General features: G+C 36.1%; 1 protein-coding gene across 1 annotated transcript in view; it reads left to right on the top strand.

Annotated features, from left to right (window-relative positions):
- LOC145669127 (inactive pancreatic lipase-related protein 1-like) overlaps positions 1-27,924 on the top strand; it is a 265,962-nt gene that overhangs the window by 62,385 nt on the left and 175,653 nt on the right. Inside the window, exons 5-6 of the mRNA XM_081737472.1 lie at positions 12,796-12,933; positions 22,532-22,640. Coding sequence (XP_081593598.1) covers positions 12,796-12,933; positions 22,532-22,640 — 247 coding nt within the window. The remainder of the gene's footprint in view (positions 1-12,795; positions 12,934-22,531; positions 22,641-27,924) is intronic.

The raw sequence follows: 27,924 nt of genomic DNA, 5'->3' as shown, positions 1-27,924 counted from the left end.
CAATACATAAAATAATAACATAGGACTCACATGCAGGAGAAGATTGGTACAATCCGCGGCAAAAAACCTGCAACATGAACATATAAGTTTATTGTGAAATGACAAAGTCTTTTGCTCCAAAATAAGTGTGCACGGGAGGAGGCCAAGGTTTATCCTGCCGTGATTCGTTCCACTTAGACGTTATGTTCATTCCCTGTGCTGTAAGGCGTAGTTTCACAATAAACTTACATCCTCATGTTGCAGGTTTTTTGCCGCGGATTGTACAAGGCCACCTCTGAAGGAGAAAGACATACGACGATCACTAATTTTTCACAACTTTAACAACCATCACTATTCCAGCACCGGTGTTTTCAACTGAGAAGAGAGGCAAAGAAAGTGCAGGTGAAGAATAGATCAAATAAATATTAAATGAAGCCACTCTCTCATTTCCAATTTCTGATCAAAGTTGAGAGTTCGCTACATGAACGATGTTGTCTGTTATGTGTATTTCGTTGTAGAAAAGCAAAGAGAGATTATGGCTGGGAAATGTCGCTGACAATGTATGAGTTTATTTTAATTACAATGTTTAAGAACGCTGCAGTATAAAAGACTTTAACATTACGTTTAATATGTGCATGCCTCTTCCCTATCCGTTTAGGCCTATATGTAGCAAACATTTGCATTCAATTGACTAGCGAGAATAGTAATTTACACATAAATGTGATAATGACTGCGTATCTAATATTAAAATAAAAAGATGAGAACGTAGATAAAGCGATGTGTGATGTATATTAACAAGTATAAATGTCTGTTTTAATTTCTGAGAAACTTCCTGTTATTCTACGTTGCCAATTTTCTTTGTGCCATTCAATCACCTTAGACGAGATAATAGGTTGCAGCACGAGTTTTTGTGTTTTATCTGCTAAAGGGTTATTATGCCATGGCTGTACTTCACTTTTATCAATAGATCCCTTCTGGTTTGGAATCACTACTGTAAGCTGATATTAAACACCAATCAAGCGATTAAAAGAAATTATATTTAGTTAGTCGACTTTCATGAACGCCACAATTGACTTGTAAAGAAAACACAATATGATTGGATATGTACTATTATCATAGTGAATAGCATGCAGGATTATATGGTACAGTGTGAAAGACAGATAACTTAATGCATTGCGAGGTATATAATAATAATAATAATAATAATAATAATAATAATAATAATAATAATTATTATTATTATTATTATTATTATTATTATTATTATTATTATTATTATTATTATTATTATTATTATTATTATTATTATTATTATTAGTGTTGTTGTTGTCATTATTCATGAGAAGTGTTTAATCAGAAAATAAAGTTTCTGCAGATTCATAATTTTAATCAATGATAGTGTATTATGTTTGTCTTATCGATGTTGAAACTTCATTCTGTCAGGATTTGATTATTTTATATTCGAATGTAAATAATATAAATATTGATTACTTAGTACAACAACCTTACTCACACACAATCATATTTAATATGTGTTTTTATATTAAATATGTACAGTCTTGTTCAGCAGTGTGATTATTTTTCTAACAACCTTACATGTGGATTAAATGACTTCTTCATTATGACAACAGATTTCATTTGTTTTTAACTAAAAATTCTACTTCAAGCTATCGTATATTAATATACCCATTTTGAAATAAAGAAGTTGAAGATTTGGTTGTGAGAAACATGTTTACACGTGAATTCAATGATGCTACTTTGTCAAGTGTGATTGACATCAATATATTTCGTTTGTATCCATTAATGACTCGAATAATAACTAATATGGAAATTCTTCACCATAAGAACATAAGATTGATTAGTGGATTGAACACATAATATCTTGTCTTTAATAAGAACAGTATGTTTTTGAAAATGTGTGGTTGAGATTCGATTTCACGAAGCTCATATTTTTTTAAAAAAATCTCAGAGACACTTAGAAAATTATATTTAATAAACTTACAATTTTTCCTAACTGTATATTGGTCAGAGGTCTTCCTTGTTTCCTCTATAATACCCATTAATTTTACATCTAGTACATGATAATTGGGGCTGTCTTATCCTCATAACGTACGGGAGCATGAGGTACTACATATTTACTGCTTCTAAAACTGTTCAATGTCAGTATCCTTGTTTCAACTTGCACCGCGATATGATAACGGTAAATATATACAGAAACAGTTACATCTTTAAATCATGCGGCATCATTCTCATCTGTTCTGGATACTTTTTTGATAATCACCGAACCTTGTTTTGAAAAACATTGGCGTCTTTCGCCCATGTTGGAACGTCTATACCATAACTACTGCATCACGTTGAAGACTTGAACAACAAGATGTTTTATGTTCATTGTGAGCAGAGTTTCTTCATTTTTTTCGTGGTATATTTCGCCTTTCATTTTACTTCAATTCTTTTGCCTGTAAATCACTTACTTCCAATAGACACAATTTAGGCATTCAATATTTGGTGTGGTTAGATTTTAACATTCGTCTTCTAACGCTAAGGCTATATGTGATGGAAGGGGGACTTGCCCCCTACTAACCTTGCCATTTAACTGGAATACTTACAAGTAGACCTCACCACTTCGCCGTTGCGTTAGCAAAAGGAAACAACTACTATCCTAGAGTAGGGTTGAATATAAGATATTGACAAAAATTTTAGCTGCTAATGAGCACTAGAAATATGGGAAAACGAAATAGAAACACGAATGTGGGAAAGCCAAGTACAATACAATTTGATAGTTGCAAGACCGATATTTTTTCGAAATACATGGAGGAACAATAGTTATGACTTCAACTATGTAAATCGAGCTAGGAGGGATGTTTTTACGGCATTCCAGATCATGGCCGCCATCTTGAAATCCGCCATATTGGATTGACGTCAACTTTTTCAAATGGAAAGAGGGCCATGTGAGGTATCAAACAACAATGATTTTTTCCACCCAATCTCGTACACTAATTAGTTTGTCCATATCTGGAACGGTTTACAACTTACAAGTCTTTCAATGTGGAAAAATTCGTTATAACAGATAACAATAGTGACAATGAATATAGCTCCAGAGATAGCATTCTTACTAGACAAAATTACGGCAATGCAAGAAATGAAAGTCCTCAGCATTCATAAAATGGTCAAGACAGAATTTTGCAGAGTACCATGAGCACCTAATGAAAAATGAAGCATCAGAAATATCACAAAAGTTAATGCCGGGAATATTGAAAATGTGCTTCTTCGGCACTTCGAATCATTCGATCGGCTCATCAATATATACTGATTTACAAAATGCTTATTGAATCATTCCTGTGAAGCGAGGAGACTGAAATTGATTGTACACAATGGAATGCAGAGTGACAATAGTATCTCTGTCATGCAGTTTTGAATGGAAATGTTCGTCCTTTATTGCATAATCACATATAGTACGCCAATGTTTTGTATTGTCTAAAAAAAATACATTCAAAGGTTGAAATATGCCGGTGGTACCTTTTGGAATTTGTCACACTTCCACTGATTTCCCAGGTGGAACTATTGTACTTCGCACCTCTTCATTATTAAATAATTCTCAGGTATCCAGCATAAGTGAATTCCTGCTCCCTGTATTCGACCAATAGCAATTCACATACCGTTCCGCTTCCACACTAGCTTCTTGATTGTTTATCTCATGATGTGCCACCTCTAGAATATCCAGATTGTATTCCATTTCGAATTCCAAGTCTTAATCCTCTAGGAATCTAATTATGTCATCTGCGATTACTCTTTCCTGTTCTGATATATTTGTTGCATTGTGCTTGAACCGTAATGTCTGTAACTGCTGCAGGAGGTACATAGCAATGTTTTCCTTATTTAACGCCATGGTGTGTCGTTTTTCAGACTATAATTGTTGCTTGCACACACTCTCCCTAACACACACACACGCACGCACCTCACAGAATTACAGGTTTAATGCAATAAACGAAATAACTATTTCTCAAGCACTTCCAGGTTCACGGGTAGAACACACATCGAGAATAATATATTTTCTGCACTTGTCTCCTTACAAAGAGTTTGTCGCTGTAGAATGGTACACGATGCACGTAAGCTTCTACATTATACCGTAGCTACTACGACCAGGAATGCCATTGACAACCCATATTGCTATTCTCTTCATCGTGCTGCCCCAACTGCTTATAGTTTCAGTTTGAATCTACAAACGCACACACACAGTGGCGAGATCAGAACCACTTTATGAATGCTGAGGACTTTCATTTTTTGCATTGCCGTGATTTTGTTCTGTAAGAATGCTGTCTCTGGAGCTATGTTCATTGCCACTGTACTTATCTGTTATATGCTACAAACAACGAATTTTTCCACATTGAAAGAACTGTAAGTTGTAAACCGTTCCAGATATGGACAAACTAATTAGTGTATGAGATTGGGTGGAAAAAATCATTGTTGTTTGATACCTCACATGGCCCTCTTTCCATTTGAAAAAGTTGACGTCAATCCAATATGGCGGATTTTAAGATGGCGGCCATGATCTGGAATGCCGTAAAAACATCCCTCCTAACTCGATTTACATAGTTGAAGTCATAACTATTGTTCCTCCATGTATTTCGAAAAAATATCGGTCTTGCAACTATCAAATTATATTGTACTTGGCTTTCCCACATTCGTGTTTCTATTTCGTTTTCCCATATTTCTAGTGCTCATTAGCAGCTAAAATTTTTGTCAATATCTTATATTCAACCCTACTCTAGGACAGTAGTTGTTTCCTTTTGCTAACGCAACGGCGAAGTGGTGAGGTCTACTTGTTAGCTCTAGAAACTAAAATGTCGTTTTGAAAATGTAGGTTTCTCTACACACATTTTGTTAATATCTGATCTGTTGGGATTAAATAGAATGTTATTTTCTATTAGCTTCTGCGATGAGGATTTCGTACTGTGGCTTCTTGGTAGAGTGTACATCTTTAACTCAATCCCAAGTCGTGTCAGTTTGTGGAAGAGAACACAGGTCATGTGCATTCTTCCTCGCTGATTCCGTTTTATCCGCAATTCTTATTACACACATATTCATTTACTTCTATTACGCATCTCTCTCCTTTAGCATACAAGGCATAATCCTGGCACCTAATACTAGAAATTCATTTCATTTCAAGATTACACTAGCACATATCGAAAAAAACAACAAAAATGTTTGAAACAGTGTAAGTAGATTGACAAAGTAACAAAACATAAACATCTTTTCGTCTGATCGATTTCCAACCCCTCTATTTTATTATCAGTTTAGAATAACTAATACAATAATTGTGTGAGTCTCATATTAATGAAAATTGGAACCATAGGATATGGAACCAAGTGGTCCTACTTTTATTTACTTTCAGATGTCGTTTGTTTTTACAAAGTGATTAGGTGTCAAAGAGCAACATATAAGGATTGAAGCATTTTATTGAAAATTAGATCCAAGCTTAATGAGTATTCCGAGACATATTAAATAAAACTTGATACAAAGACTCTCAGATCGAGAATAAAATATAATGCGCACCACAAATTAGGAACAACCCAAAAAGGAAAGAACGGCAGAGCCTGGTCAAGTGTTTAGCTAAGCGACTTCTTACACGATACATAAGATGTAAAAAAATTACCCTCCGTATCTTTCTCTGTTAGATTATGCTATTTGGAGAAGACATTGGAGAATGGCAGAAAGTGTCATACAAATGTGAGATATCGTCAAATGCTAACATAAATCAAATAATGTTTTAGCTACGTGTTACGTAAGTACCCACAGAAAGAACTTTACATTAGTGTTGAAATGGCAAATTCATAATACTTGGAAACGTTACGTAGTACTTTTAGAAATGAAAGAGTGAAGAAATTCAAGAGTGTGAAGTATAAGTTCATACCAGAAAGTGACCGAAAAGCAGAACATAGGAATATAGTTTCTGATGCACTTAAAATACATTTCATATTGTAATGAATCCCACTTCTAATTTCTGTTTGTGTCATTTATGTACAACAATGAAGCAAAGCAATCACATTCAAACTATTTGTGTGATGTTAGAAATTGACAATATTTCACATGCGTATGAAATTTTCTACTGTTCGTTAATGTTTTACCCCAAACGTAGAAAAGAAATCTATCGTCGTGGGCAGTTTCCAGCCCTTTTGCTGCAACTTTATCATCTACGTGAACGATATATTACAATATGAATCCATTTGGCATATCCAATTGTCCATGAACTCATGGAACAGGTTCCGGTTTCCCACGTAATACCTACTCACCACTCCTAGCTGTACACTAACGCATCGAACCCATAGACGGATATAATAAAAATTGCCGTATCTATAATCGAAGTCCACATGTATATTGCATATGTCCTGAGTGTATTATTGCAAGCATCATGTACTAAGGAAGCACTGTATCACCGTAGTCAGGTCTTAATATATTATCCTCTTGTTCTTTTTCTTGTTATCCGTTTTCCTACTTCAGCTCATAGTATGTTACAGCCTGCACTATTCTACACGTTTCACGATTTACAGACTTGAAAATACCTCTGACCACAGACGAGGTATTCCCTTCTATGGCAAGCCAATCTTCAGAAGGAAATGAAAGTGTTGTTTGAAAAATAAAATAAGCAAAAAACATTGGATCGGCTCTGTCCTGTATAAATTTGCTGTACTAATCACCAGACCACAATGGGAATTATTCAAGTAAGCTCATTTGAGTTATTTTCATGTTACTCTCTCCATGACCTAATTCTTTGATTATTATTTTGTTCGTCTATAAATACTGTTATATAACATGGTTTGTGTGCCTTAAATATTATGCTGCAGGGAGTTTGCAGATGCTATAGCTCAGAAGTAGTCTCTAAATAAAGGAATGAAAGGGAATGAAAGCTGACAAATCTCCCAAGTAACGGAAATTAATTTTGTTTGATCAGTTATGCTTAAGGATACACAATTGAGACGCAACTGTTACAAAATAAGAAAACAGACTAGATTATATATAAGATATGGGCAACGTAACTGAAAGGAAGGACATGTTTAAGCACATTATTTCATTGTTATGCACTGGTTCTCAGTAGTCCTTGTATAATGTAGAAGTTAGTGAAGTGGTGATATAATTGGCCTGAAGACTTTCAAATGCAAACATTATGAAAGAAATGTAGCTTTCTGGTGCCTAACTCTACAGCTTGTGAAATTGTCTGTGGCAACGACAATGGTCTTCTCTAGAGTCCAACATCGGAAGTTTGGTCTTGACTTGGTCAACATAAAGGAAGCTTATGTTAGAGGCAATGATTATAATCCGAAATCCAGGATGGTCTTTCAGCATGAAGACAAGCTCCAACTCCAAAATTGATTCGCATGGTGATGTTCACGATGCATAAATTCACACTACATTCCACCACGATACTTCTTCACTTGATCGGATTTGTTTAGGGAGATGGTGACATCTTCACACTATAACCTTCAGAGACCTGTGTCCGGTCAGAAATGACGTTTGGATGAAAGTAATATGATTACAATGGATAAGAGTATTTAGTATATTGTTTTATCTCCTTATTTATTTTAAGCTAATGAAAACGATTCAATAATTTAAACAAGTGCTCTTTCTACGTGATTCTAACCAAGATAAAGTGATTTTTAAAATTGAAATAGCGAATTTAATGAATTTCAATAGATACCGTATTTTAAGCATTCTTGTAATTTGTAATAAATCAAGAAACTGATGCGGAGCAATCGGATATCTTCACAGTCTTTTGATATGAGAAATATTTTGTATAAGATTGGAAAATATTCCAGTCGGAATGTTCTTTACAAAATTATTTAAATATAATCTTATATTTCGACCTCATTATTCAGTATGTATACGTAATTTTGTACTTGAGGCTACGATAGTCGTTTTTGGAGCAACTCTCACCAGCAAACATTGTATGTTTTATGTATTTTGCAATCTATAAATAAAAGCTGCAAGAATGAACCTCTTGAAACAACTCAGAGATTGTTACACTGCTAGGCATTGGAAACATCTTTGTTTAACGCTCTGCAGTCATGTCATAAACGTAACAACATAACTTAATGCTAATTTTTTTAAAAGTACATTTCAGGGAAGACTGTCACTTATAGCATACAATATTTTACTTTTTCATATCTTCTGTATTATACATATGTCACTAAAATTTCTCATAGATTACTTAAATATATTTGAAGTGATTTCAGTTTATCTTAAGATGTTGTCAACATCCGGGTTTACTTTTGTCAAATCTTGTGCCATAACTTCATTATTTATGCTCATTAGCAGGCACAATTTTGGAATCTGTTACATCTTCGTCGGGGCTATCTAAATATTTCTCCAGGTTATGCAAAACCTATTTTACAGGTGGAAGTCTTCCATAGTCAGTAATAAAATGAAAGTTAGAGACGTATAACTCATAACGCTGTTTATTGCAACTTGATATGGCTTATCATTACGGAGATACTAGAATTCCAAACTATATTACACATAAGTGTCGGCAGTCTTAGAGAAAAGCTTTATCCCTCTGTTTGTTGACAGGAAGCAGAGCAAAAAAGGATAAGGCATATCGGAATGGGGAACTTCGCAAACGATTCAGCGTCCCAACAATAGGTGTATCTCCTTCGTTTACTCTATTCATACCAGAAACAGTTCAACTTAGTTATTTCCTGTTTCAACGTTTACCGTCAAAGAACAAAAAATGGTAGCAAATATCAAGAAGCAGTTTTCTGTAAACGATTCAGTGCGTCAGGGCAATATACCAGGACTACGCCGAATATTCTACCAAAATTAGAAGAGGTTCAAATATAAAATTACTTCCGGCTTAAATAACGGTTTCCACAGAGCAAAAAGTTATGAGAGATATTGAGATGCGGTTTCCTGGAATCGATTCATTGTCTTAGGAATAGGTTCTGTCTTCTGCATTATTTATCTTGGCAAACCCGAAGTTATTCAAATGAGCCCTTTCCGGTTTCAAAATTTATGGCTACGGATAAAAAATGAAATTAAATACCGTCAAGCAGTTTTCTACAATGGATTTACTGCCTTAAGAGAGCATATCGTCACAACCCGCAACTCTCTACCAATAAAGGAAGTGGTTGGAATTTATTATTATTTCCTGTTTGAGTACTGCTTTCATAGATCAAGAACAATAAGAGATATCGTAATTGACGCGTCCTGTAAGACACAGAAGACCAGTAAAACCAGAACCAGAGAACTAACTGAAACGGAAATATTGCATCCCACAGAATAACAGAGCCTTCGCTATGTTTCAGAATTGAGTGGATACATTCCTAATTACACGCTTCTTTGCACGCTTGCCACGCATTATTATAGCCTATGTTTTGATATAAGTAGATCGATGACTTATATCATCATATCATTATTATCATCAGCGGTCCATGTTGTATGTTCGCGGCACTATTGATGTCGTGCTTAAGCAGAATGATCCCTTTGCCCTAGAAAGGTCGGGCCGGGTCTGTGAGACCTATCTACTTATATTCTAAATAAAATTTTCAACTTAACGTTAGCGGTTTAAGCTGTAACTTCGCATACCTTCCTAAAACGCCCGACAAGAGACACTAGTGTCGCAAACCAGTTTGATTTATTGTTAGGTTGCTTTTAGTAGAGTCTAAACCTCTCGTAGGCCTGTCAGACGCAGCCCGACCGTTCATGTAACTTTTCTTGCTATAACTCGACAAGTTTCAAACCAAGATGCGCAGATCGCTGCGGAGCACTTCGTATTCCGCCATCCTCCCCACTACTCTTCCATCCACTTGTCTGGCTTTGAAAGTTCCAGTGATACTAACTCAGCAAACTTATGTTACAACAAATATCACCTGCTAAAATGTTTAAAGTCCGAATCTTACTTTTTTTAGTAGGTAAGCAACCTCATGGTAGAGGTCTGCACGAGCTCGGGCCTAGGGCCGGGTCCGGGACGTAAATTTTTAAATAAACAATCATATTTCTCGGGACTTTTTCGGGCATAATACAACGATATTTTCTGGAGAACTTTTAACGCACACCTAAATTTGTAACTTAAGACGCCCACACTTAAAATCACTGTGCAATTGAGAGAAAAGCTGTGTAATAGAGAAAAAAACTAAAAGTAACAGAAATAAATATGCTTAGCTTGTCTGAGTGAAAATACTGCTTCTTACACTGAATTAAAGGAACAAGAGCATTGGGAACAACGTGTCTTGGTTTTTTTCTTCAAAACAATGTCAGTTTATATTAAATGAGAATTTATATAATGACTTTTTTTTATATAGAGAGAGAATTCATAGTTAACTAAATGTAAAGGATAACCTTTATTTCCTTGTTGTCTCTGAATCATGAAAGCTTTTAAACTGCAAAATTAAACATCTAATTGTTGCAAATAAAAAATACAATTTTGCCTTAATTGTTAAGTTTTTGTAATTCGGGCTTATTTCGGGCTCATTTGATTATCACATAGGGTCGGGCTAAATGCTAAAACATATTTCTTACTCGGGTCGGGCCTCATATTATTAATTCACGGGCCGGGCCCGTGCAGACTATCTCATGGATACACTGTAAGCAGTGACGCTTTCCGACGGGGCGATCCCTTCACGCCTTCTGAAAGGAAAATTTCTCTTTTTGTTATTATTTTTTCATTGGTACGAACTGGCACAGTCAATATACAGCATTTACACTCAAATGTCGTAGAGGGGGCCGCGGTGGCTCAGTGGTAGAGCGTTCACCTCTGGTGTTTAGGGTCCCGGGTTCGATCCCAGCCCCCGCCAACTGAACTTTGTGGTGGACAAACACCGTGTGCGTGGGTTTTCTCGGGGTTCTCCCGTTTCCTCCCACTTTCTTCATTCCACCATTTCATTCATTATTCATCATCACCGTCTCCTTTAGCCTAACCGGCATTATCGTGGGACGTAAAACTCAAAGATTTCATTTTTTCAAATGTCGTAGAAAATCCTCAGACCATTCCTCTCCTTGCAGATTGCAACACTGCAAAACATCATCGTCGCGGAGAAGGGAGTGGGGAAATGTAGGATTAGGTGCGCAACAGCTAGGCTGCAGCGTTCTGTTTACAAACTTTTTTACTTATTTCTAAGTTTCAAGAATCTTGTAAGAAGTTTACTTTTTTTCTAATTGTGATTACCCATTCGACATTCTTTAAGAATGTATATACGAACATTTCAGTTGGAATTTTAAGCAACTTTAGAACATAATGGAACGTGAAACCGTTACTGTGAGTGAAATTCATAGAATTTTATATGATGATGAAAGTGAACTGGTTGATTCCTATTCAGATCTTAATTTTGAATTATATAATGACTATGATAGTTGCATAATGATGAAGAAATTGAGTAAGAAACCGGTGGAAAGAAGAAACTTAGCATAATAACATTTGACAAGAAAACCAAAAATTATGTAGATGTTGTTGATGCTAAGTGTGGTGAATACACAGGCGCAAGATGAACCAGGCGTTGGCTACTCTGTCTTTTCTTTAAACAGTCATGAACATTGACGCACTGAATGGCTACCTCACTCCCAGGGAAAGTCACATAAAAATGGCAAGATGGGATTATCTCAAGAAGTTAGGGAAATCTTTGCCATGGTCCTACATGACGCAACGCGCAACGCATTCAAATCGCTCACGTGAATCTCGGCTTCTTGTAGCAAGATTTTCTGACATCTAGGCGGACAAACCAGCTCCTCTGGAGACGGGAAAGAATGGGATATGAAAGAGATTCAAAGACAGCAAAACTAAATGCTACTGAACAGTTTGTAAAATATGCAGAGTATGAAAACTAAAAAAAATGCCCCCTGACATTCAGTACATTTTAACATAGGTGATGCCTTAGGTTACATTAAATAAACGTATAAGTGTTCTTTACAACATTACTTACCTATAACATTTAAGCACGTATACCTTTTTTTAAATAATTCTCTAGAAAATCTCATATCATTTACTAAAAAATACGCAAACAATTACAAATACTTTTAAAAATAAGTAAAAACACTAGTTTTGAGCAGAAATGTTTTTTTCTGTTGTAGAAATACCAGTAATTACATAAAGTATGTTTTTGTTTAAAACATATCGTTTACAAATTAATTATGCAGTTTTATTTTCTTGGGTTTCTTAGAACCAGACCGACCGTTTATGAAACTCTTTTCCGCCCGACCGTTGTAGGGTAAGAAGCGGTTTTGCCCATGCAACCCCATCTCCTATGTTCGCATTACTAAATCCTTAAAACCAATACTGCTTTTTGTAATCAAGTTGAAGGAAAATGGACACATTGCAAAAAAGTTTGGGCATGAACATTGCTTTAAGACATGAAAGAAGAAATACTTCCCTAACTAACAAGTTTTAACTTGAAGGGAAAAGGTGTAACTCTTTAGCTTTTAATCCAAAACAAAATTTTATGTCCCACAACTAGGGAAAAGAACCCTGCGCGCCAGAATATTCCATGTGCGTAATCAGCTGATCAGAGTCTACCAGAATACTCCTTATGGTAAGGTGAGACGAGTTTCTGTACGCGTGCAAAATAATTTATCAAGCATAAATAGACTTTGTTAGTTTTATGAATTCTTCGATAGCTAGAGTACTCTTACAAGATACATTAGGAAAAGTATAACAAAAACGAGAATTACATTTGTAGCAATCTTGTTGCAAACTGTAGAAAGGGGTAATAAGAGGGACACAACTAATAATCTAATGTGCTTTTCTAATAGCTATTACATTTATGTACTGGATGATTAAGTTTGTATCAGTGAGCTCATACACTTTCCTAATAAGTGCATATTTTGATTTTTCAGACGATTGCCAATGAGTACGCTAGGAGAAATGCTAATGTTGTACTAGTTTCCTGGGACTGTGGTCAAAAATATGAGGATGCTGTTTCTGATGCCAGAGTAGTTGGTCTGGCAATAGCTCATCTCATCAAATATCTTCAGGTAACTATATCATTAATGTTATCAGTGAAAGAATTATTTGCATATTCTGTAACCCATGTAATTTTACAGGGTAAATTGCAGATTCCTCTACCACTCTAACAAGTTGCTTTTCAAGTTAGCACGTGAATATTACATGTCAAATATCACAGCGCGTGCTCTATCGTGATCACAAAACCTAATTGTCAAAGAGGGCAAAATATATTTTAGAGTCTTTAAGATTAGAATACGTAAAATGTCTTGAATTGCAGGTGTAAACATGGCAAGAAATAAATGGATTAGGCATACTATTGGAACGTAGTTAATTTTCTGTGGAGAACAAGTAAATGGGACGATTCTCTGTGCTTATATTCTTTTTAAAATTCTTTCTATGATATCGTATTTGGCAAAAGTGTTCGTGCAATAGTACGAAACTACGGTAGTAACTAAATACGTAAACTAGTTGAGTACACACTTTTTTCAGCAGAAGAACTGAAACATGAAGACTGGAGAAACTACAAATATTACGATCAGTTTAAAGAGAAAAACTGAAATTAAAGTGAATAGTAGAGTCCAAGTAATGGAATTTGTATAGTTTATTGCATGCGTAGAGTAGATTTAGGTTGGTACGTTGATAATTCAGAAAGCATTTGAAGGCACGAAGAAAGGTTTCTGGAGGCATTACATGAATGTATTTCATATTTTTAAAATATAGTAATGCATTCCTCAACCCAAAATCAGTTTCTCTCTTCAAGATCATTACAGCATTCAAAGGTATATTTGGTTGAGAAATGGGTCATTTTCTGATAATTTCCCAACCAATCAGAATTAATGTGTAATAAAATTTAGAAGCTAAAGAAGTATTTGTAGTATTTGTAGCACATTGTGTTCACTACAAAGTGCACCCTCTTCATCTTTCTTCAGCTTTTTCATTGCCAGTGATTATGTTGACACATGTTTACTATTTTATATTTTCCTTTTCTTTACATTCTTTCTGGTTTAGGCTTTTGCTTGAGAGTATTCAAACATTTTATATCACTATTCGTTTTATAATTTATTACTAATAATTATAATTTATTACTAATATTTGTTCGTCTTTAACTTAATGATTATCAGACATACAATATTCATATGATATTATCCCTGTTACACGTACGGAAATTGTCACGTAAATCTTCTAGATTTTTATACCTTACAATATTTCACTTTATACTTATGGGAAACAATATGGGTATTATAGTTCAAAAATATACTAATTTTGTAAGAGCTTTTAGACAAAAACATAAATACTGCAGAATTATCCTAAGAAATTATGCGATAGAGCTTTCTTATTTCTGGATAGTTTTTCATAAGAAACCAATCTATACATTTCCTGTAATTCGATAGACTTTACGAGGTTTGTATAGAAAATGCATGCATACACAAATCAGCGTCTAATCAAATATCACAAGTTACCTATTGCGCTCTTCAATAATAGTAATAATGTATGTAATAATATGTATAATGTGTTGTAATATAATAGTAATAACTTGTAGTATCACAAAGTGTACACAACAATGAGTCTTATTTGAAAATGTTTATTTATATTCACATAATCATTTGAGGACATAATAAATTATTATGTTTAAACTTTCAATTATTATTCATGTAAAAACAGATTCTAATAGCACATAGGGGGCCGCGGTGGCTCAGTGGTAGAGCGTTCACCTCTGGTGCATGGGGTCCCGGGCTCGATCCCAGCCCCCGCCAAGTGAAATTTGTGGTGGACAAACACCGTGTGCTTGGGTTCTCCCGTTTCCTCCCACTTTCTTCATTCTACCATTTCATTCATTATTCATCAACACCGTCTCCTTTAGCCTAACCGGCATAACCGTGGGACATAAAACTCAAATATTTCATTTCATTTTCTAATAGCACTTAAATAATATAGAAAAACTAATTGTCAGACACAAATGTAACTTGTTCTTCTAGCAGAAAAAAAATTATGTAACGTAATGTAAGGGGTTTTTAAGCAGTAATATCTCGTGTGTGTGTTTTTTTTTTTATTTTATTTTATTTGGTGGTATGGTTCTCATATAGAGGCTACATTACTTCTTTGTGCTGTCATAATTATTCTTTGAATTAGGAAGGTGCTTGCTATATATATCTTCAACGGAAAAAAGGGTGATACGTTTACCGACTTCCATTATAAATTTGTGTCTTTCTTTGCCCACGATGAACTGGATTCAATGGCAATGGTTACAAATTGATACTTCTCTATTAGGTTACTGTATATTCTTCTTTTTCTGCTTTTTTTCGACTGGCTACATTGCCTGTTTGGAATGAGGAGAAAGGAAGGTTGGAAGGGGAAAAAGTGTCTCTGCAAGTAAAATCTCAAATCAATGATTTGCTTATTTCCAAGGTGTTAAGATCATTCCATCCGTTTTTTTTTACCATCTGTTCTACTACATCATTAGGCTATCTTATTTCCGGTATACCTGCTCTCATTATAATCTTATTGACACTTGAGTGTCGTGGATATCTTTCTGTACTTTCTATCCAAGAGAGTCCATGCAACCCCTTTTTATGTACTGGATTCTTACGTGCCTGACATTTATGAGGCTCACAAATATATGCTTCCAACCGTAACGCAACTGCTAGTCGAAAACTCTCATTACTGATATGAAAGTCTAGAAAAAACGAAGGTAAAGATTTAAGTCAAGCTTCTGTTGCTATGTATGATGCAGAAATTAGTGTAACTTTGTCTTCTAGGCTGTCTGAAGACTGTAGTAACAAGGAGAAGTGTGATTTGAAAATAAGTTCTTTCGATGTGGGTTGTATTGCTCTGGTACTAAATTCGAGTAATTCAGAGTCAAGTAGCAATGACCAAGTGGACGAGCAAATTTGTATCGATAAGGAAGCTTATATCCTGTTGGAGAAATGATTGTATTAAACATCGGGAACAATAGAATGATGAAACGAAGGCAGGAATAACAAAATCTATGGCTTGTCGTATGCATAATCCACCAAAGCTCCCTTGTGGAGAAGCTCGAAGCCTTGTGTTATCCTCAAGGAAGAAATTTAGAATAGATTCCGAACCAGATTTTTCCTGTAATTGGTATTTGGTTTTTAAGAATATCTCTTTAAAGAAAACTTTTTTGTCTTTTCATTTATTTTATTTTTTTTAAATTCATGTTTTCTCTTTTCGTGTATTTTTCTGTTTTCTCTAAGATTTGATTTGCATATTCAACTTATGACCATGATTGTTTACTTAATATATTTTGGTTCCAATTGTGATGCTGTTACTTAATCAAGTTATCATATTTGTTTATAAAGCTCTCTTTTATGTTCATCACTATTTATTTCTTTATTTCCAAGTTATCTTCATTATTCTTTCCTGAAATCATACATCCTGGTCAGTTCTTGATCAGTTTTATCTTCATTATACAAAGATGTTTGTATTCAGATTTCTTTCTTTATTAATATTGATTATATCATTTGAATGAAGCTTTGTTAAAATGCACCAGTTCATGAAATTAGAAAATTCTTATGCTAAAGTAAAATTTACATGAGGAAGGAAAGAAAATGCCTTATGAACTTGTAGGCCTGATTTTTTATATTCCAAAATAAATAAATAAACTGCACATTTAATCATATAAATCTTCTGCCAATAGATGCCTTACAGGTCTGTCAAACATATGTAAAAAAAATATCTGTATTACAGTTGTTTCTCATGTCATTTTTCTTTATTCCCTTTATAACAACACATTTTTCAGAATACGCAATTTAAGAGGAGACGTTGGGATTCAATATTTGTCATCATTATCATTGAGAGGGTGCGCTGATTCAAACAGTTGATTGTGTTGTAGACAGCAATGTATTTCTAAAATTCAGATCTGCATACAAAATGATTTAGTTTACTAATTCAGAAGCAAGTTTTATTATTTTATCACCTTTCTCCCTCTCTTGTCTCTTTGGCTACAGGACATGTTTCAAAGTAAGATTTTCACTAATGTTTAATGTCAAAAACTTCATTTCATTTAATCTCTTTAAACAAAAACTCATATGGCTTTGCATTTTTTATCCCGTTTTCTGGAATTTAGTAGATACAAGGTATTTCGTAGTCTTTGGAGGCGTATAAGAAAGTATACAGCATTTAGCTACCTAATATTAATATAGTCGAGCGTGTACATCTCTTAAAATTACGTTGGAGGGAGCATATTGCGACACGTATACGCTATATTTGAAAACGATTTTTTTACCTACAAAAAATTTATTTTTACATCACGGGTAGACACTCTAGTTATATACTGTATTTGTTGAAGTACTGTTTTGTTGGTCCGATGACTCGATCGTAAGGTACAAAGCTGCAGTCCCTAACTTAGAAAAGTGCTGAACTTAGAGATCCTTTTGCACTAGGATCACAGCTCGGGTTGATCTGAGTCAGCACGCTTTCCTGAGTGCGGAACTACAGGTGCTGGCTATGACAAATCAAAGTTAAGCGTACAGAGTCGAATTGTATTTGGTCCAGACATGCGTATGTGTTAAGCCACGCTGCATGTATTGTACCAACCCACATTTTAGTTTTTTGTGGGTTGGACTTTCGAGAATAGTTTTATTGCTGCTATGTAACTTGTTGAGCTGGTGCTTCATTGTACACATAAAACGCTGAGTAAAGTTTTTCGTTAAATAATATCGTGGTATTTCAATTATATGACAACAAAATGAAAGCTTTCATAGGTGTTTGGTGGGAGGTAGACATCCTGAACAATTGCGTTGAAAATCAGGGGCTTCATTCTTCGTAAAACGTTTAGGCGACAACCGAAAGCATAGGAAGAAAATTAACACATTTTGGGGCAAGTAATAACACTAAAATAAGGCATAAAGCATGGACCAATCTTGATGCGAAATGTTCCTTTTCAGCACTACGGCCAGTCGACAATCTGCCAAAAAATGCGAAAATAGTTATGACTCGAGAATTAAATGTCGGATCGAAGTTGCATAAAAAGGGACATTTATTACTTTTAGTCGAGATGTTCTTATTGAAATTATATGTAGTTGAGAGGCGAAAAACAAGTGTGGCCTCTAAAGAAATTAGGGAATTCCTTGAATATTGTAAGAAAACTAAGCCAGGAAGTAAAGAGCGCCCTAATCTATGATAAATCATATGAGACCTAAGTGGTGGAGGCAGACGAATCTTGACACAAAGACTTCGGTACATACAAGAGAAGGAGTTCCGACAGAAAATCAAAGAAATTTGGGAAATGATTTCTTACATTTGAATATGAAGAAAACGACAATCGTGGATGTAAAAATGTGTTAATTTCTACCTGTGCTTGAAAGGATCATAGCACCAGAATGAACAGTCAGATCCAAATCAAAGACAACGACTTAGCAATTATTTTCTTACATAGATATCACTTATATATAAGTGGATATAAAACAGGGGTAGCCCAAAGGCTAATCTCATCATTATCATAAGTATATTGGCATTATTGGCAGATCACTTGCTGCAACTGAGAAGCTTCCATGCTTCACGTTCTTTCATTAACCTGTTCGTATTCGCGTACGATTTCTTTGCTTTGATATGATCCATTAATTCTACTCTTCTTCGTCCTCTCCCCCATTCCTGCCACCATGCTATCTAAAACGTCCCTCATGATACAGTTCCTTCTTAGCCAAAGTCTCACCAGCTTCCTTTCCAATTCTGAATAGTATCTAAAATTGTTCTCCCCTACCATTTCTAACACTCTCTCATTCGTTTTCCGCTCGACCCAGCTAACTCTCTCCATTCTTCCCCACACTCACACTTCGAAAGCTTCTAATCGTTTTCCATCATTTTTGAGTAATATCCATGTTTTTGACCCATACAGCGAACTACTCTACTTTATGAGTCTTTTTTCAACTCTTTGTTCAATGTCCCACAAAATAGCATTTTCTGTCGTCCAAAGACTTCTTTCGCAATTTTCATCCTTGCTTTTATTTCACGTTTACACTTCACATCATTACTAATAATACTACCCAGTAATCGAAAAGTAGTCACCTATTCCATTTTCTCCCTTCGTATTTTCTATATTTGACACCGACTCCTTAGTTCCAAACTTCATGGGTTTTACCTTTTTAACAATTACTTTCATCCCTTATTCCTTATAGAACTTCCTCAAATTTTGTAACATCTTATTGATTTTCTCTGCAGATTCTGCAACAAGCGCCATATCATTTGCAAACCCTTACACCTGATCATTCTAACTCCAACGGAAATGCTGTATCCATTTGTAGGCTGTTTTCACTATCTCTTCTAGATAGATATTACATAATCTAGGCGAGAAATAGTATCTCTGCCGAACTCTCTTTCCAATTGCACTCCACTCTTTCAATTTCTCTCATATTCTAACACTTACTTGTTGGTTCATGTATAAGTTTCTAATGAGTCTCTGATCTTTCGTTTCCAACCCAATATTCTTTGGAACTTTCAACAACAATTACCAATTCACGAGGTCAAAAGCCTTTCCTAGATGAATAAATACCACATATACCTCTTTCCATTTTACCGATTACCTTAATAAACAAACTTCATATTTTATGCCCTTTCCTCTCTTGAACAAAAACTTTTCCTCCTTAACTTCTTCACTTCTCCTTCCGTACAACCTTTTGTTCACAATTCGAAGCCAAAGTTTTATTGCTTGACATGTGAGACAAATAGTTCCATAACCTGCACGTCTCTTTGGGTTCGATTTCTCATGATCGTCTATAGAAAATCTTTTGGCCACTCTCCTGATTCATATGCACAATTGGAACAATTATTTCTTGTCCTTGCTTCCCATATTCTTAATGAATTGGATTCGTATATTATCTATCCGGGTTACCTTTCCATTCTTAATCTCGGATATAGCTTCTTCAAGCTCATCGTGTAGAATAGTAAACAGTTTACCTTCCTTGCTTACTTCATTTTCTACTTCAACATCCATGCCACGTTGTCTATCCCTACTCTCATATAAGTCCTCAACTTCCTGAAGCATTGAACAATATTATTTACTTGTTTTTCTTTTACGCCAAGAATTGAAATTCATAAGTAGCATTTTTTTTAAATGGGACTCACCTTATGAAAAGTATATTATATTTTGTACAAATGTACATAATAAAAAATTGAAACCTATTTTCAAATCTAAAATACTGTATTATTTAGTAACAAGATACAAGACTCTAGTATTGACGTAACTGTTGACAAAGGGAGAATACTTCAGAAAGGCCGAACTGAGGATCGAACCCCGGATTTTATTATTACAGAATAAAAGTATGTGTTATTTTATTCGGTACTTATCCATTTGCCACGTTGATACACTATACCTTATGAGCCTTAGGAACGAGCATGTGATAGAGATAAAATTAGAAATAATAAAGAAATGAGAAGACGGATGTCCCAAGAAACACTTTTTCCACTGACAAGAAAGGTTTTCTTAGTGTCACACTCCGATTTGCTTGCAACTCCAACAGTGAGTAAAGGAATCAAAAGTAGGTGTTACGTGCTTTTTTATATCGACCAACGTGAGGAATGAAGGATGCAAACATCCCCCTAAACTGCGAACATATGAAAATATGACGCCTTATAGCAAAGCCTTAACTAGCAATGCACAATACAGATTTGCTTGAAACTTCCGCAGTGACTGAAGGAATTAAAGCTACAACATAAGACATAAAAACAGGTATGTCCTATTTTTACTTACTTTATTTACTGCTTTAGTTTCATGCAAATCTTAATTGTTCTATGGCTAACTATAGCCTTGCCAAAAGGTGTGATATTGCACTAGATATTGCACTATGTTCGCAGTTTAGGGGAGTGTTTGCCCGCTTCAACCTTCCCCGTTGGTAGTTATGAAAAAAAACACATTATGTCTTACTTTTGATTCCTTTATTCACTGTAGGAGTTTCAAGCAAGTCGGAGTATGACACTTGGAAAACCTTGCCTGTGAGTCAATTTTCTTTCTGCTAAACGTATGTCTTAACTATGAAAAGAACATCAGAGAAATGACTCCATTCCCCCCCCCCCACTCAGGACACTGCACAATATTCTTGCTGAGAGTGTGAACGAGTGGCAATAAATAGTTTTAGTTTTCTTGTATTTATTTCCTTGTATAGCATATGATTAAGTATAAAGTAACATTTCAGAACCACCCTGTGACGAAAGAATAAATTCGTAGAAAATGAGGAATCCAAGAAGTTAATGAACACACAAACAACCTCACCCATAGCCAAGCTTAACTCTCTACTGTAGACACGTGCCATGTTGCATATAGAGGGAGGGGAGGGGATAGAAATGGATGACAAGAAAGGGTCTTCTCTTTTTCTTGTAATATATGAGTGAAAAAAATAACATTCACAGCCATCTATTGATGACAAAATCCTAGAATTGAAAAGTTTTCCTCCGGTAGACATATTCTTAAGGGTTTTTTGGCATAAAGTTTTAACATCTGCTGAGATTTGCAGTTCACTTTGACCAAATAATTTGATTCAAATAGATTGTATTATTAAAACATGTCTGAATGTAGGTTATTTTAAGATTATATATCCACTCATTTTCTACAGCCATTTTCTGATGCTAGTGCTTAAATTGAGCATTTTAGAATTTTCCGTTTTATTTATTATCATAATAAAAGTAATTATAATAAAATGTGGACCTCAGTAACTCATATATGTTGCTATAATGAGACTTTACATTGCGATGTTTCACCCGTGTTATTTTGTCTGTATACGGTAAAGACCTGATAATCTAGGCTGACACTATCTAGGTAGATTCCATGAAGCTTACTTTCATATTCTCTAATGCATGCATAATTCAGTATTCTAAAAAAATGTGAGAAAGTTACGTAAATCTCTCAGGTTGATTTCTGTTAATTTTGTTTAAGCCTCAGGTGATCAACCACTTATTCACAAATAAAGTTGACCTAATTTCAAGTAGGCTTATCACAGGACAATTATAGACTATGTTTACTGAATGGTGTTTCGTATTCCCTTCTCAAGAAACTTCGCACTATCTGAATTACCTACGTTCTTTTTAGATAATTTTTAAATTATCTAGAACTTAATGTTCATTCTAATGTTTACCTATCTTTACTCCATTAGTAAAACAATAAGTTAATAATGAAGGCAACTTTTTGCAAAAGGAATCATTTTCTAAACAACATACGTGCTTCTATTATTATTTAAAATTCTACTGTCTTCTAAATTAGTAAAACTTTCCTGCAAACTGAAAATTACAATTTGGAAATAAGAACACGCGAAACAAGAACACAGTTTGATACAAGTAAATTGAAGAGTTGTTCCGTGCATATAAATAACAAGTAAAATGTTTGTAACCTCTGATCTTATGACGCGTTTGTCGAGCTTCTGCTTCCAGTGTGCTGTTTTCAAAGTACACATTTGATAAACTTGGAAAATTTCAGAGTGAACGATAACGAGAATGTGCGAACTACGTATCACTGCGAGTATAAGACAGAATTTGTAAAAGTTACTTTACCTTTAATTTTTTATGTATAAAACAAATTTCGGTACATTCAATTAATCTTTCCTTTCATATAGTTTCCATATTTTTCTCTACCTGTATGATAACGTAAAACATCTGACAATAATTGCTATTATTTTATAGGATCAAGAAAATTTGAGAACAGATCAAGTTCATATAATCGGAGAAGGTATGGGTGCTCACATTGCCAACTACGTTGCCAATGAGGTGAATGACATTGGAAGAATTACAGGTAACTATTTTTTGAGTGAAATAATCACTCTGCATGTCTATGTAAAGTAAAAAATCGTAGTCCCTTTATTAATCGATTTCATGCTTATGTTAATGCGCAATAATGATAATAATCAGATGTAAAAGTAGGTCTGGAAAGGAGGGGGACATAACGTCACGCCGTCCCCCATGCCTATTTTTGCCGATTTTAATCTTTTAGGAAGAGGGGGACGCCATAGGTATTTCCGGAGGTTGGGTAACGACATTCCCCCACGTTCCCCTTCACTTTTACCCGTGATGATAACCTGAATGAGGAACGAGAAATTAGTGAGTTTTTTGGTGATCAAGCAGACACAAAATGAGTGTGTTCTAAAAGTAGTTTGCTCAAAAAGCTATCTCGCGAGCGAATTTAATATTTACGCACGTTTCAGATGCAGCGAGATTAAATGCGAAGAAATACTATTAGTATGTCATTTTCGTCTATATAAGTTACACAAGGAAGAAACGCCAAGTGTCATCAATGTGTCTAGTTCAGCTTGAAAGCGGAAGAGTACAATAATAGACACACTATCCACGAAACCCGGTTGCAACCGCACTATTCGTGCACCCCCTTTGGTGAAAGATATGATGTTACGTACAAAGGAACATGATACCAAGGCACGTCCTTAATGTGAACTCATGTCCAAAATGATTGTCGCATATCTATAACTGTCTTGTCTTATCTATAAGAAGAAAGATTTATTTTCGTTTTATTGTTCTTATTTACACCTCTTTTGATATGAAATTTGTCACATACATGTATTTGCAGATTATACACATACTAACATTATAAGAAATACCGGGCAAGTTCGTTATCAAATTATATTTTTACAACAACATATTTATAGACATGCGACAATAATTTTGGACATGAGTATACATACGTCTGAAGAATGTAATGAAGATAGTAACCGATCATTTCAAGTTGAATTGCAGTTGCCCTCTGTTCTGTGATGGGATGAGTTACACGAACTAACAGTTGTTTTCATGCTGTTTTCTATATTACATTTTGGAGGTTCGGTGATTGAGATGTAACAAAGTGCACACTCAGATTTGTAAGCTATAGGCAGAGTTACCAGGAGGATTGTCCTGCATTTTACTCTTGTCCTGAAGTTAAAAATTTTAACCCATATCAAAGAGGATATCCTCACTACTCATCTTCATGGAAGAACTGTAATATTATAACTTAATAATAATAATCACATAGCCCCGATCGAGTACAAGTTTCTGATTTTTTTTTCTTTTCGATGATCTGTCGAGTCGTGAGCAGTTTCTGCCGATAGCACCCGCAGCTGCCAAAAAGTCAGTATTTCAGCACAGTCAGTTATTCTAACGCAGAACTTAAACTTGTATTGATAGGGAGAGAAACATTAATCTAACAACAGCACTGTTCATTCTTTAGTTTGCTTGAGCATGACGTACAATGAGTTTCGTAACTGTATGTTGAAAGACAAATATACTGATTGTTCATTGAATTGCGACCACCTATCTAATACTTTGTTGCGCCCCCATTTGCTCAAAGACGACTAGACACGGCGCGGTATAGATTCGGGTAGTTGCTGATATAATCTGACACCATATTTACTAATATTATCCCACAATGATCCTTCATATGTCGATGCAGGACTCACGGTGCAAAGAGCTCTCTTGACAATATCCCACAAATGTTCTATGGGAGTTAACATGCGTTTTGTCAGGGGCCCAATTCATATGCTGGAGCTGCGTAGAGTGTTCTTGAAGGCAAGAAAGTGCAGTTTTGGCTTGGTGGCACCGTGCGTTGTCGTCGTGTTAAATACCGTCTTCATGAGGGTAGAAGTGTTCTGTTGTAGGTTGTACGTGATCCTTAACACATGCAGGTACATAACGGATGCTTTCCTGTGGTCCATGCACATCAATGGTTCCAGTCCCTACCAACGGAAGCATCTCCGAACCATACAGCTACCACCACCTGCTTGTACAGTACGCACCATGTACGAATGGTGCATGGCTTCGTACTGTTGGTGCCAAACAAATCCGTGATTTATCGGGCCAACACACCCTTTTCCAATCACCGGCCTCGTTATCGTACTAATTTTTGGCGATTTTCCCATGAAAGGGAACGTGATAGACCATCCAAATTTATAGTGATATATATATTAGAATCCTATACTACTGTAACAAAATTTTAAATTCGACAATTTCCAAAATTAAGGGTTGGGCCAATGTACACCTCCCAAATTTTCAAAGGCGTACACCATTGTACCTATTTCTTACAAAAGAGAATGGATCCCTGTACTTCCCCATATAACCATATAGGTAATAAAACCTGATCAAATGGGATAAATTGGGTGAAAATCCTTCGAAAATTGAATTCTTGGCAATTTCTAACCCATGAATGAGAACAAGATGGACTCCCGAAACTTATAAAGGTACATTCCCTGGTCCTAGGCTGCCATTCCAAATTTTAGATTTGACAATTTCCAAAATTTAAGGGGGTTGGTCATAAGTAACCTGCCAAAATATAGTGGGTGAGCCAAGGTACCCGTGCCGAAATATAGATGGGTGGTCCTAACCCCATCAGGATGCCGCGGTCGGCAAGAGGGATTGCCGCCGTCGACGGTGGCAGGCCGCCGGTAGGCAGCCGGCACCCGTCCGCGGCGGCACGACGATCTACTTGTTCAAAATTGCCGACCTTTTGCCGAGGCGGCAAGCGGTCGAAAATCGTAAAAAATAATGACCTCTGCCGACTCTTTGCCGACTGTTGCCGACCGCCAGAGTCGGCAAAACAGACGGAAAGACCTCTTTCCGACCCTCTGCCGACTCCTTATACCGGCCTCTTTTCGACGGCGGCGCCGGCGCATTTACTGCACCTTTACGGCTGTTTGCCGACTGCTCGGCAAGGCAACTTTCCGACGGCGGCGCCGGCGCATTTAATGCTCATTTCCGGCTGTTTGCCGACTGCTCGGCAAGTCAACTTCTCGACGGCGACGCCGGCGCATTTAATGCTAATTACCGGCTGTTTGCCGACTGCTCGGCAAGGCAACTTTCCGACGGCGGCGCCGGCGCATTTAATGCTCATTTCCGGCTGTTTGCCGACTACTCGGCAAGTCAACTGTTCGACGGCGGCGCCGGCGCATTTTATGCGCCTTTCCGGCTGTTTGCCGACTGCTCGAAAGGACCTCTTTTCGATGTCAGCTTCCCGATTCTCCCACTGGCGGCATCCGACTTCTTGCCGCCGTCGAAAAGTGGCCCTTTGCCGACTGGAAATCAACGCTTCAGGAAGGCAAAATTTTCATCAGCTTTTACATTAGTCTTGCCTAAGTCTTCCTCCATGCTATGATTTCTCGACAAGGAGCACCCTTGGAAGTTCTTGAAGTATAATACTTGCATTTTTTTGTGTGTCCCAGTACAAAATTTGTTCTTTTTTCTTTTTTGCAGCACTTTCAGCCAAAAAACAAGATATTGAATGGGACATGGAAGTATTATATACTTTCAGAACTAGCAATTGTGCCCTTCATGAGAAATCATAGCACGGAGGCAAACTTAGGCAAAGCTACTCTAAAAAGTGGTGAAAATTTTGCCTTCCTGAAGGGTTGATATCCAGTCGGCAAAGGGCTACTTTTCGATTGCGGCAAGAGGTCGAATGCCGCCTGTGGAAGAATTGAGAAGCTGACATCGAAAAGAGGTCCTTTCGAGCAGTCGGCAAACAACCGGAAAGGCGCATAAAATGCGCCAGCGCCGCCGGTGGAAAGTTGCCTTTCCGACCAGTCGACAGACAGCAGAAAAGATGCGTAGCACTGCAATGAAAATCATGGCGGATTCCCACCAGTAATAAATAATGAAATGAAATCTTTAATTTTACGTCCCACGGTTATGCCGGTTAGGCTAAAGGAGACGGTGATGATGAATAATGAATGAAATGGTGGAATGAAGAAAGTGGGAGGAAACGGGAGAACCCCGAGAAAACCCACGCATACGGTGTTTGTCCACCACAAGGTTCACTTGGCGGGAGTAGGGTTTGAACCCGAGACCCCTAACACCAGAGGTGAACGCTCTACCACTGAGCCACCGCGCCCCCCCCCCCACCAGTAATATTGCACTCGGTACATACGCAGTACATTTCTACAATTCTCAGTACGATTTAAGTGCTATATAGAGGAAAAGTATCTGGGAATGACTTACAAATGCTTAAAAGCGAACTAAAAATAACAACTGAGCAGCTAATAATGAACGTTAAGAATAATTCAATTAACATGTCTGTGCGCCTAATGTGAAAAACTTATAACAGTCAGTACATTTTCCCCCTGAAAGCACATCTTTCACTATCACGACCACTAGGAACAACACTGTTCTATGCAATCAAAATTTGCTAGTTGCAAACGCTTTCTTCGGAAAAAAAAAAAAAAGCCGCAGCAATCCGTCGGAAATACGGTCTTTTTAGGTTGTCGTTTTCCCATCAACTATTGGAAAAGGATTTTAAACGTCAATGATTTTCTAAATTTTTTTAAAGTACAGGGGTCACACTCCCAATGGAAAATGAGATTTAAATAAAAATTAATGAAGTAAAAATTATAAATAAAAATACTGTAATAAAAGGTATGTGGTGGCGGAGAGATTCAAACCGAGCCTACACGCAAAAAAAAAAAGTTAAAGTAAACAAGAAAAAGGTGGACAGTAACCATGTTAGTTTGTCAATATATGGAAAACAGAGACGTGTATCCAAGCAGCCAAGCCAAAATGTATCTGCATTTGTTGTAACTTTGGTATTAAAAAAAAAAAAAAAAAAAAAAAAAGTGGCCGGAGCGATCACTTGTCTGCTTACACCAGGCACGTAGCCAGGATTTCGTGAAGGGGGGGGTCCGTGACATGAAATACTGTGGTCATCACAAAAGGGGCTCGATCACTCTAAACTATTTTACTGGAACATGTATTGGTTCGTTTAGCCAGGATTTCGTAACGGGGGGGGGGGGGAGTAACATGAAATTCTGAAGGCCCAAGAGCTCGATCAATCTAAACTACTTGACTATCAACATATATTGGTTTGTTAGGACAATAAAATGAGGATATGCTGGCAAGTATTTTAATAACAAACTATGAAGAAATTTCGAGCAAAATAATAATAAAAAAAAAGTATTGAAAAAGATTTTGCAATATTTACGTCCTTCTCCTGTTTATTCAAATATAACAATTTTCCTTTCGTTATGACCTCAATTATTATAAAAAGTACATACTGAATACTGTCTTGTAAACTATCTTCTAATATAAATAAAATAAAGAGTTAGTTTGTG

This window comes from Thermobia domestica, chromosome 13 (genome assembly GCF_964235325.1).
Source record: "Thermobia domestica chromosome 13, izTheDome1.hap1.1, whole genome shotgun sequence".
In the NCBI taxonomy this organism is placed as follows: domain Eukaryota; kingdom Metazoa; phylum Arthropoda; class Insecta; order Zygentoma; family Lepismatidae; genus Thermobia; species Thermobia domestica.
This window is presented reverse-complemented; position numbering and strand designations above follow the sequence as displayed.